This window comes from Thamnophis sirtalis, unplaced genomic scaffold (assembly GCF_051295495.1).
Source record: "Thamnophis sirtalis isolate CommonGarterSnake01/CBP01778 unplaced genomic scaffold, rThaSir2_p1.2 scaffold_6, whole genome shotgun sequence".
NCBI classification, from domain to species: domain Eukaryota; kingdom Metazoa; phylum Chordata; class Lepidosauria; order Squamata; family Natricidae; genus Thamnophis; species Thamnophis sirtalis.
In genome coordinates, this window is record NW_028261386.1 from 107,257,977 (window position 1) to 107,270,097 (window position 12,121).

At 37.7% G+C, this 12,121-nt stretch overlaps 1 protein-coding gene across 2 annotated transcripts in view; it reads right to left on the minus strand.

The window, feature by feature from the left end:
* CRYBG1 (crystallin beta-gamma domain containing 1) overlaps positions 1 to 12,121 on the minus strand; it is a 122,895-nt gene that overhangs the window by 10,674 nt on the left and 100,100 nt on the right. For both annotated transcript variants that reach the window (XM_087718696.1, XM_087718695.1), the window contains 6 exons: positions 10,912 to 11,038; positions 8,351 to 8,496; positions 4,442 to 4,568; positions 4,290 to 4,319; positions 3,917 to 4,026; positions 2,690 to 2,819 (listed from right to left, as the gene is read on the minus strand). In XM_087718696.1, the coding sequence (XP_087574822.1) occupies positions 2,690 to 2,819; positions 3,917 to 4,026; positions 4,290 to 4,319; positions 4,442 to 4,568; positions 8,351 to 8,496; positions 10,912 to 11,038 (670 nt within the window). The remainder of the gene's footprint in view (positions 1 to 2,689; positions 2,820 to 3,916; positions 4,027 to 4,289; positions 4,320 to 4,441; positions 4,569 to 8,350; positions 8,497 to 10,911; positions 11,039 to 12,121) is intronic.

The following is a 12,121-nucleotide window of genomic DNA, read 5'->3' on the forward strand; positions in this document are numbered from 1 at the left end:
TAGCAATAGCAATAGCAGTTAGACTTATATACCACTTCATAGGGCTTTCAGCCCTCTCTAAGCAGTTTACAGAGTCAGCATATCGCCCCCACAGTCTGGATCCTCATTTTACCCACCTCGGAAGGATGGAAGGCTGAGTCAACCTTGAGCCGATGAGATTTGAACTGCCGAACTGCAGCTAACAGTCAGCTGAAGTGGCTGCAGTACTGCACTCTAACCACTGCGCCACCTCAGCTCCATGAACCATTGAACCATTGTTCAGTCCTCAGGAATAAGTCGACATCTTTAAAGCTTTAAGTTTTCCTAAATGATTTAAATATTTATCTTTTCAAATAATTCCATCATACAAAACTGCCCGGATGGCAAAGTCTAGAATAAAGGACTTTGCTCATTGAAAAGGTATTCCAGGTGTGGGAGGAAAACAAGGAGGGGAAGCAAGGGGATTACTTGCAACCACACCTTTCCTTCTTAGCTGACATTTTCATGAGTCAGCAGTAGCTGGGTCTCCAGAATTCAAATTGCAAATTGTTGGCATCTGGAATATTTATAAAAAAAAATTTATTGCTAGTGCCACGAAGTTAGAATTCCAAAAGACTTGTTTTCTCTGAGGAAGAATTACTAATAAAATCATACAATTTTCCAAACAAAGTGTTTGGAATCAGTGGAAACCAGATTTCTTGGACTTGGTGATTCTTAGTGGACTTTAGCCTTCATTTGCAAGGAGCTAATTTTATGTATTATATAACTGACTTTCCACAACAAGTATCTGCTGCCTTAAACCATGTAAAATAAACCATTTTTTAATGTTGTTAATTTATATCAGTGTATAAACAGTTTCATTCTGGTTTATTTTAATAATCATAGATAAAAGTGCAATATGTAGCCTTTTATCCATCTACACATCCCTTTAATTCTATAATAAATACCAGATGCATTGTTGTGTGAAAAAAATCATTTAGCAAAAAGAGCACCTTTCAGTCCAAGTTCACATTACTCTAATCCTAAAAGTAATCTTTGCTTTGGGGTTGAATTTATTCTGTTCAAATGGGTGCAACCTTTTTTTCAAACTCAAAGCAGACTTGTTTGGATTCTCCAGGGACAAATTAATACACTCTTCAAGTACGATTATGTCTACTAGTGTTGACTTAAGCTTTCATCTAAGAAAAACGGAGGGGCGTAAACATGTTGAAATTCCAGCCCATGTTTATCATCGCTCTTAATACCCACACAATTATCTTTCTCTGTCAATTTTGTAAAACTTCTTTATTTTTCTTTCCGGTATTATTCCAGCCAATTAATAACATACTGTAACCAAGAAAACATTATGGTATTATGGAGTTCAACTTAGTGATGTCTTCTCAGATTGTGCTACAAGTAGTCAAGTCAAGTAGGCTGCAATACCCAAGGATATCTTTTGCTCTACTTTATCTCAAAGACATACACCCCAGGAAGGAGTAGATGTAGCTATAGGTATATGATGCCTCTAGGCTGAAAACACAGAGATGGAAGTTTGGTTTCTAGTTCTGTACTCAAAGAGGACTTAGCAGAAAGAACCTTCTCTTCCTCTTCTCTAAATGATCTCATTGCAAACTTTCACTTGAAGCTGCTTTGCTTTTAATTGAACTCCAGTACTAGAAACTGAGTTGGTCTAGGGTGAAAAATGCAGGCAGTCCTCGACTTACAACAGTTCGGTTAGTGACCATTCAAAGATACAACAGCACTGAAAAAGTGACTTATGACCATTTTTTTACACTTCCAACCATTGCAATATCTCTAGGGTCATGTGATCCAAATTCTGGCGCTTGGCAACTGGTTCATATTTATGACAGTTGCAATGTCCTGGGGTTAGCTTTTATGACCTTCTGACAAGCAAAGTCAATAGGGAAACCAGATTCACTTAACAACCATGTTACGAACTTAACTGTAATGATTCATTTAACAACTGTGGCCAGAAAGGTCATAAAATGGGGCAAAACTCATTTAACAAATGTTTTACTTAGCAACATAAATTTTGGGCTGAATTGTGGTCATTCCCCGAGGACTACCTGTACTTTAAGCTAGTGAGATGAGTGAGCTATGTTTTTGTTTTACATTTTTACTTATTTCTGAGCCGAGGTGGTGCAGTGGTTAAATGCAGCACTGCAGGCTACTTCAGCTGACTGCAGTTCTGCAGTTCGGCTGTTCAAATCTCACCGGCTCAGGGTTGACTCAGCCTTCCATCCTTCCGAGGTGGGTAAAATGAGGACCCGGATTGTTGTTGGGGGCAATATGCTGACTCTGTAAACCGCTTAGAGAGGGCTGAAAGCCCTATGAAGCGGTATATAAGTCTAACTGCTATTGCTATTGCTATTTATGTTTATACTATTTACAAATCATGTCATCCTAAAAGATTCTGGAAGCATATATTAACAAAACAAATCAGGATTTAGTTGCAAAGTCAACTCTGGAAAAGAAGATTGGGTTATCAAAGAATTAACTATTATTTTTGTTCACTAACGGAATGATAGAATAACAACTTTCTAAACAAATTAACAATCTGTAGTTAAAAGTATCCAGAATCAAAGATATTATTACTCAGAATTATAACTCATGATCTCACTGCTACGCCTCAAATAAACCATTCACAAAGATTTTAAAGCCTCGCCCTTTTCTAACCTACTTCGCTATGAAACTCTTTTTCACAACTTACAATATTTACAACTTGTAACGATTTCAAGCATGTTTGGGGTAGGCAACCCATTGAAGACAGATCAGGATAGGCTCCTTCTTCTAACACATACTGATTCCCAGAGAAATTTTCTTTATCATATGCAATCCAACTACAATAAAAAAGGGAAGTAAGAACATAAGATAGATTTTAAATAATTTCAAGATTGAAACCTGCTGACAAGACTGCTGAGCCAAATGCAGCAACTATTTGGTATTTCTATTCATTATTTATTTGGTGAAGACTAGGGATAGAAAGGGGACGTGGTGGCTCAGTGGCTAAGACACTGAGCTTGTTGATCAGAAGGTTTGAATCCCTAGCGCCACGTAACTGAGTAAGCTCCCATTACTTGTCCCAGCTTCTGCCAACCTAGCAGTTCGAAAGCATGTAAAAAATGCAAGTAGAAAAATAAGGACCACTTTGGTGGGAAGGTAACAATGCTCCATGCACTTTTGGCGTTTAGGCATGCCAGCCACATAACAATGGAGACATCTTCGGACAGCACTGGCTCTTTGGCTTAGAAATGGAGATAAGCACTGCCCAATGGAGCAGGAAACAACTAGTATCCATGTGCTGGGGAACCTTTACCTTACCTTACCTTAGCGATAGAAACCAGATTTTTAAGAACAATAATAGGAAATGGTACAATTTACAAAATGGTCAACCATTTTCCTTTATGTACTTAATTGAAAGAGAATCCAGGCAAATGTAAGAGAAATAATTCAAACAGACAACTCATATTCAGAGCTGGGGCAAATGCTTTGGATTTGAGGGAAGAAATATAATCAAGAGCACCTTACAAGAGCTGCAGTCTTAGAATCCTTAGAAAAGAAGATGATTGAAGTGTTACTGACAAGTCCTCTGACTCACATTTCTCCCTTCAAATGCAAGACACTAGTAAGTTTTATTTATTTTTATGGCTAACAATGCTGATTAGAACATTCTTCAATGTACTTTTGGACTCATCCTTCTGTCATTCATCCTAAGTTAAATGTAACTTATTAAAAACAAAAAAACAAAACCCACAGGAAACTCAGAATAGTTGTAGTTGTCCATAAACACCCAGGGACTTGGAGTGGTTCCATGCATCAGCATAAAAGTATGTATCCATCCAGCCCAGTCTAAATGGCTTCCCTTTGTGCCTCTTTCAAAAATGTGCTTCCATAATAGCTTGTTGACTAGAACACATCAAAGTAACTTTTCACTCACCTGCCAGATAATACCTTTGAAGATTTGGCAGGAAATTCCACAATTTGAGACATATCTTTCTCAAGTATTTGACTGCTGCCTTGGAACTCTGGTTCTGAAAATAACTGGACCTTTAAAGATAACAGAGATCATATAGATTGACAATACATCCAGACATAATCCGTCTATTCTCTCTTGATACAAATGAGGCAGATTCAAATATGCAGCCTATATATATATATAATATAATCCTTCCTGGATTATCTTTATACTCAGCAAACTATTCTATCAGCAACTCTCCCCACACCCCAATTCTTCACTTTTCTTAAGTCACTATACTTCTGACTTGGCTTTCATTCCATATCGCCTATGCAAAATATTTGATTATTTTTACCTTAAAATTTTCCATATGATCATTGATATCCTAAAAAAAAATACAGAGAACAAAAAATAAGAAAATGACACCAGAAAAAATATAATTTATGAGTGAGGAAAAACATTTTAAAAAACTGTGATAGTTTTTTAAAAGAAGAGGTATCTTCTTACCAAAAGTATAGGTTGAACTGAAGATATCTTATTATTCTTTGCCCCCCAAGCTTCACAGCTGGTGTACATTCCTTTATCAAGAATATATTGTTCTCCTGTAAAGTCAGGGTTTTCATAAGCCACCCACCTAAAAGAGTGTCAATTATATTTTATTATATAAATTATATAAAATGATTTTAGTGGAACGTAACATTTATATATATGGTTTGCCTCTGTGCATAATTTTTTTCAGTCCACTTAACAAATAACTCAGATTTTAAAGGACTCAGTGACTATTTCCATGCAGGATTTGTAGGAAACTGCTTTGTTCAGACTTTGCCATTCATATAACACTTTAGGAAACTTTTATACTTTTTCCTACTATTATGCAATTTGAAAACACAATCCTACCTCCTTTAGGAGTATCTCCTATTGAACTCAATTCAGTTTCGGGACTGACATGTTAATAATGAAGTTAAGGCTGTTTTTCATTGAACACATGTGAAATTACATATAGGTTCCTTTAGTAAAGAGTTTGTATGTTGCACCCCCCCCTCCAAAAAAAATTCTCCAAGTGTTACCTCAAAATGTCCTGAGATATTATAAAAGTGACGGTTATGTGCTTTGGCCGCTTCTGTCTCTTATTTTGTTTATTCTTATGGATGATGTTTAACTACCTGGTAATTAATTGATTAATGTTTATTCTGATATATAAACCCAGACATAGCTGTAAATTGCTTGGCCAAAGTGATAAGGTATGAACAACATGTTAAAAGTCCAACCAGGCATGTTTGCACGTAAACCTGAACTCAAAGTTTTGAAAACAGTCCAGGCCTGGCTGGTTCTCAAAGATATTAGCCTTTTCATTCTATAAACAACATGCTACTCCTATTGCATTAATGCAGAATTGAAAACATGAATATGGTGTTGTGCTGAGAATCTAAATAAAGAATAATGGTTTCTCCATTCTGCAGTAAGACTATCATGAAAATGTATTGCATGATTTGTGCCAGCTTCAATTTTCCTCCTTACTCCCTTAATCTATGTTTTCTCAACAGAACAAGTACAGTACAGTAGCCTGCTTTTTTGAACTGCTATTGAAACAGAAAAAAAACATTTTGAGTGTCCTTTAAATTGTTTAAATATAAGGTATGGTACAATGGTGGGTTTCAAATTTTTTTAGAACCTCTTCTGTAGGTGTGGCCTGCTTTGTGGGAGTGGCTTTCTGGCCATGTAACTGGGTGGGAGTGGCTTGCCAGCCATGTGACCGGGTGGGCATGGCCAACTTGTAAAATGTGGTGAAACTCACTTAACAACACTCTTGCTTAGCAACCAAAATTTGGCTCAGGAACTCTGGTATTGAAGTGTGCAAGTCTTAAAGCTGTCAAGTTACAAGACCCTTGCACCCCTAATCCTTTAGAAAAAAACCCCAGGGGTGTTCAAACTTGACCACTTTAAGACTTGTGGACTTCAACTCCCAGAATTCCTCCTCTCGCTCTTCATCTTGATGATGTGCAGACGGGCGGGGGGAGGGAGCTGGAACTGGTTCTAAACGGCACTGTAGATTTGTGGAACCTCTTCTATAGAAGAGGTTAGAACTGGCAGGAACCACCCCTGGTATGGTTTTAAATATAGTCCTCACAGAAGGATGAAAAGACACACTCAGGATCTCAAAGTGATTTGCAGAGAGAAAGTCAAATATCAGTATCTGGCCAGACAGGGCGTAGTTTGTTAAGTAAAATAATACTGCTTGTATGCTAATTTTAATTATGATCTACTGTAGCTCCTGATAAAATTCAAATGAGGCTTTTTCCTGTATTTAACTGTATGACTTCAATAGTTTGTATATAGTTAAGAGAACGAAAACATGAAGAAGCTAGAATAGCACTTTCTTCAAATTATATTTGACTTGATTTCTTGCTTATGCTTGTTTCTGTTGATACCTAAAAGGACAGAGGCACTTTTGCACTTAGAATAACCTATTTGTTTTTAAATTATAGTACTTTGATAGGATTTGAGCAACCAGGTTTTCTTTTTTAAAATCATAGTCAGTTACGCAAAGTGAATTTGAAGTCTGAAGTCAGTAATAATTTCAACATCAAACGGTGATCAAATGGTGTACAGTATAAACCTTTAAAGGAAAAGTTGGGGAAATCCCAGAAAATTCTGAGTTGGGATATATTCCATAGGAACGCCCCAATAATAGATGTCAGTGATGAATACAAGTTCTTTTCCTTGCTTTGATTTCATTCATGGGAATACAGTAGAGAAGACTAATCTGAGTAGGATTAGGATTCTGTGTTAATCACCACTCCTGAATCAGGACAAGGACATTTATTTATGTTGCCAAGCACTTCAACTTCAAAGTGCTTTGACATAGTTGCCAAACTATGACAAATGTATTCCTGCAGGGAATTAAATACTTATGTAAAGTGGCAGAACAGCGCAATACACCTTTTGTCTCTGAAAGGAAGAAAGTAATAAGGTTTGTAACCTATTGCACATATATAATTGCAAAAATGTGCCTTACATGAGGAATTTCAGAGCACTGAAAATTTTTACTTAGGGCCATGGATCACCAACATATTAATCAAACACTCATTTAAAAAAAAAATCTTGGAACACTTAACAGATTACAAATTGAATATGTGCCAGCAATGTGATCTCACTGTAAAAAAAGGCAAACTAGTTTTAGCCTGCATTAGCAGTTGTATAATTTTCAAATTAAATCCAGTCTGTTCTCTATAGATGAGATATTGCCTCCATTTATGTGCTGAGTTATGGGCACCACATTTTAAGAAGGATTCAAAGAAATTAAAGAAATTCAAAGAAGGGTGGTAGAAATTATAATGGGACTAGAAACAAGTTCACTAAAGAGAGATTAAGAGTGCTGGGCATATTTAGTCTTGAGAAAAACTCCTGAGGAGGGACTAAGTGTTCTTCAAATAGTTGAAAGAATGTTACATAGACTTATTTTCTCTTGCTCCAAAGTACAGGAATTCTGCTCCAGAACAAGGAATAATGGATCTACGTTACAGGGAAACAGATTCTAACAGAATGTTAAGGAGCGGGAAAGTTCCTAATACAGGTAGTCCTCAACTTACAACACTTCATTTAGTGACTGTTCAAAGTTACAGTGGCACTGAAAAAGGTGACTTATGACCATTTTTCACAGTTACAATCTTTGCCGCATTCCTATGATCAAATGAAAGTTTAAATGCTTGGCAATTTGTTCATACTTATGACTGTTGCCATATCCCGGGGTCGTCTGATTACCTTTTGTGACCTTCTGACAAGCAAAGACAATGGGGAAGCCAGATTCATTTAACAATCAGGTTAATAACTTATCAACTGCAGGGAGATACTTAACAACTGTGGCAAGAAAGGTTGCAAAATGGGGCACAACTCACTTAACAAATGTCTCACTTAACAATATAAATTTTGGGCTCAATTGTGATGACAAGTCCAGGACTACATGTTCTAAGAACAATTCACCAGTGTACAAACAATTGATGGACAAAAATGTAGTGGATTTCCCTTCATTGGATTCATTCAAGTGGATCTATCTATCTAGAGAGCATCTATTCTGAGAGGTTGCTTTAATTTCTTTACTGATTAGAGAAGTAGATTCCGTTCCCTTAATGCCCTCTTTCAATTCTGTGAGCCTAAGATTCTAGTTTAATCTGCGATCATCTTCCTAGTAATATTTAAAATTCACCCAAAATTCATATTCCTAGTAACATTTAAAATTCACCCAAGAAACTGCACAATTAAAAAAAAAAGTTTCATAAGGGAAATCTTTTTTTCTTTGGCATTTTAATATGAAGAGAGTTTTCACTCAAACCATTAATAAATATGATGTCTGATGGCTTTGTATTTATTCCCCTATGCCAACGTTTCCCATTAATTTAAAATGAACATCTTACTTACACTCCACTAATCACATTTATGGATTGTGTCCTTAATCCATATCCGGTATCCTTCAAATTGGAAATAATCCCTAATACATTTATACTGGAACCTTTACTGCCAAAGTCTTTTTCAGTGTACATTATCATGTGAGGGTGCATCAGATCCTGAAGAAAGAAAAATCAAACGAAAATAAACAGAGAAATGAAGACATAAATTTACTGTTTATCATATAAGAACATTTCCCTCTCACGCACATTATTGTTGCCTTGTATTTAGATGTTGTAGGAACTGCAACAGAGACTGAGACAGTGTAAAGTGGAAATCAAGAGTAAGAGGTATACATAAAGAAGAAAATTGGAAGATTTTAAAATGGATTTTTTTTCCTTTTCTAGTTTTGTGCGCATGCGCGGACCTTTTTTGCGTGCCGAACCGGCAATAATGCCGGCAGGAACCCACCCCTGCTTCACCTATCTCAGTGTCCTCTGGATACACTGGAACTTAAGTGCCCAAAACTAAAACCAAAAGTTAGCAGGTCCAATAAAACAGCAGATTGGATACAAGCGCACTCAATTGTTAATGGCACATTTCCTCTGAAATCCATGTAGATGCTCCAAAGTCTGTGAGGACAAAGTTGCCTTGCAGTTAAAAGAATCGCCATGAAGAGCACCACAGACCAATATCACAGGAAAAACTAATTTCAATGACCTGTGCAAATGCTGCCTTAGCACTTCCAGTGCTTCAGGTAATCTGGATGCTGACTAAAATACACATCTGAGCACAGATAGTTTGCTACAGGCATTTCTCTGTTTAGCCTTTTAATGCAGGAAGTGGTATACTGGCAAACCCTCCCCTTCTTTCCTGTACACTACATAATTACATTGGAGTTGTTGTCCTGGCTCTCAACAATTTGCTGATGGATCCATTATGTCATGCCCCTGTCGGAGCCTGAATCCGTGGGGGAGCTGGAGCTGGAGCTGTGGCCAATGGAGACTGAGGGGGTGGCTTTGTTGGCCTCGGAGGAATGGTGGAATGAGCAGGACGAGGCAGCCCCAGGCCCCTCAGGCAGGGAGGAATAGGGGCAGGATGACCAAGAGAGGGCAGGCAGTGGAGATGAAGAGCGATGGAGCTCAGGCAATGAGCAAGGACCACCCCCTCCTGATCCCCAAGTATGGAGACTGGAGGGAGGCAGGAACAGCTCAGGCCAACCCAAAGACTTGGGAGGACAGCAGCCTGCCCCTCTTCACAAGGCACACCTGGGGCCTGAGACTTATGGAGATGCTATGGGGAGGAGTATTTGTGGAGTTTTGTGTGCTGCTGCCGATGTTTGGAGTTTCCTGGACTTCTTGCCTTATTCCTTGCTTCTTGAACTATTTGCCTTGTTCCTTTGCTTCCTGGAGTCATTGACTTATTCCTTTGCCCCACTGGATTCCTTGCTTTGAAGCTGTTGTGCTAACAGTGTTTTGCTGGACTACTTGCAGCCAGAGGCTGCTGGAGGTGTTTGTGTTTGTGTTTGTGTTTGTGTGTGTGTGTGTGTGTGTGTGAGAGAGAGAGAGAGAGAGAGGGAGGGAGGGAGGAAGGGAGGGAGGGAGGGAGGGAGAGAGGGAGAGGGAGAGGGAGAGGGAGAGGGAGAGGGAGAGGGAGAGGGAGAGGGAGAGGGAGAGGGAGAGGGAGAGAGAGAGAGAGAGAGAGAGAGAGAGAGAGAGAGAGAGAGAGAGAGAGAGAACTTTGCTCTGGGACTTGCCATAAACGTGGGAGTGTTTGATGGAAAGTTAGAGCAATAAAGAGGAGTTTTGAACTATCAGCTGACTATGTTGCCTGTGTGCCCTGTCCCAGGACATCACATATGATACTAAATACAAAGAAAAGGCCTGTTTGATTCTGGTGCGCTCTGAATGGCTGTTCCTTCTACTTTCTCCTTACTTCAGATTAGCTTCAAGCTCTGATTGATTTTCACCTCTGCAGTTTTAACAATCTCTGTTTCTCTGTTTTCAGAGAATACTTAAACTGCTATCATTATCAATCCTCCTTCCTTTACTTCCCTTGGGTTGTACAAGACAAATATACATTGGTTCTTTGCACATCTGTCTGTACAGCCTGGCATTTCATCAGAATCACGGACAGCCCAGATAAGTAAGCAATGCCACAAATCATGCAGATACCCAGAATAACACAGGGATGAGGTTCAGGTAGATATACAGTAAGTAATACATTGGACTACTGTTCACATCATGCCAGAAACCAAGATTTCTAGCAATGATATTGGGGTAGTTGGAAGCCGCAGCCCAAACCAACAGGAAGGAAACATATAGGAAAGCACACAGCATTGCTTTTCAGGTTTATATTTCAGATTCAAATACACGTTTTCATCCCTAATACAGTTTCATGAATGAATCATCCAACTAGTTCATGATCCAGCAAATGACTCACTCTCTTACACACGTACTTTTTTCCATCTTATCTTTACTGAGTTGCATAAGCACAATGTCAAGGAGACTGTAAAGAAGGAAAAATTGTTCTGCAAACAATGAAAAGGGTACATTGCATTTCTTTAATGATATGCCAAGATTATATATTCTTACCCCTAGAACAGGCCGCAGTGATTGCAACTGTTCATCATAACCACCCCAGTCCGTCCATTCCTGGTATTCACCTTCTTCCAGTAAATACTGATGTCCTTCAAATTCTGACTTCTCATAAGCAACCCAGCTACAAACAGTGAACAAAAATTGAAAACTCAAAAACAAAGCATGATTGTTAAAATGTCATCTTAAAAGGACCAAAAAAATGGAGCATAAGATAAACTGAACTAACATTTTAAATTAAGGCAAATTTTTGACACTGCGTAGATCCCCTTCTGTAACAAATGGTAGTATATTGTCCAATTTTATTCAGTTTTAGCTAAATTTTAAATCAGATTGGTAGGAAAAAATAATAAGATTCATATAACTTCAAAAAAACCCAATCACTATGTTTTATTACTAGCATTATCCTACTGTGTGGCATTTATGTTTACTTAATAGTGATGATAATTCATTCATTTCATTTGAACATATTTTGGATACACCTAGTCCTGCACTATTTACCATAATATTAAGACAATTTTCAGAAAAATGTGCTCTCAAAGTTTGTACAATATTAATAAGTAAATAAGGAAAACATGAAGTTTTTTACTATTACAAATGCTTCACTGACTTGTTCAGATTGATATTTTAACATCTTTAGATGTTATGGTGTCTCCTAATCTTCCAGTTTAATAACTAATACTATGTTACTGTTTCCACAACTGTTATGAGTAATATCACAGGGGCTTTAAAGTACTGTTTCCTTAATCTGCACTTTAGGATGTAATTTCTAGTTCCAGAAAGGCATGAGGCGGTAAAGTTTCAACTTCCTAAACACTTCTGCCTTTTAGAGGGTTTTAAAGATTTTCTAAATCTTTTCCAAATACTTATGCCTTTAATGTGACACAAACATTTTAATGCCGGCTCTCTGATTTATGGCCTGGATACAATCAGCCACATTATTTGCGATATAACCATCTTAAATCCCATTAAATCAGTGGGCTTAGTTAAATATTATTTAATCTAGATCCATGTGTGTGTGTGTGTGTATCTCCACTGTTCCTGAATGAGCCTTTCTTTTGGACTATATAATAAAGCTGTAGATTCTAATTATATTCTTTCATAAACATACATGCTGTGAGCATGGTCCATCTATTATCTTCCTAAATCATATATTTGTAAGAATTATATCTCACTTTATGTACACAGCACTCACATCTCCATTTTT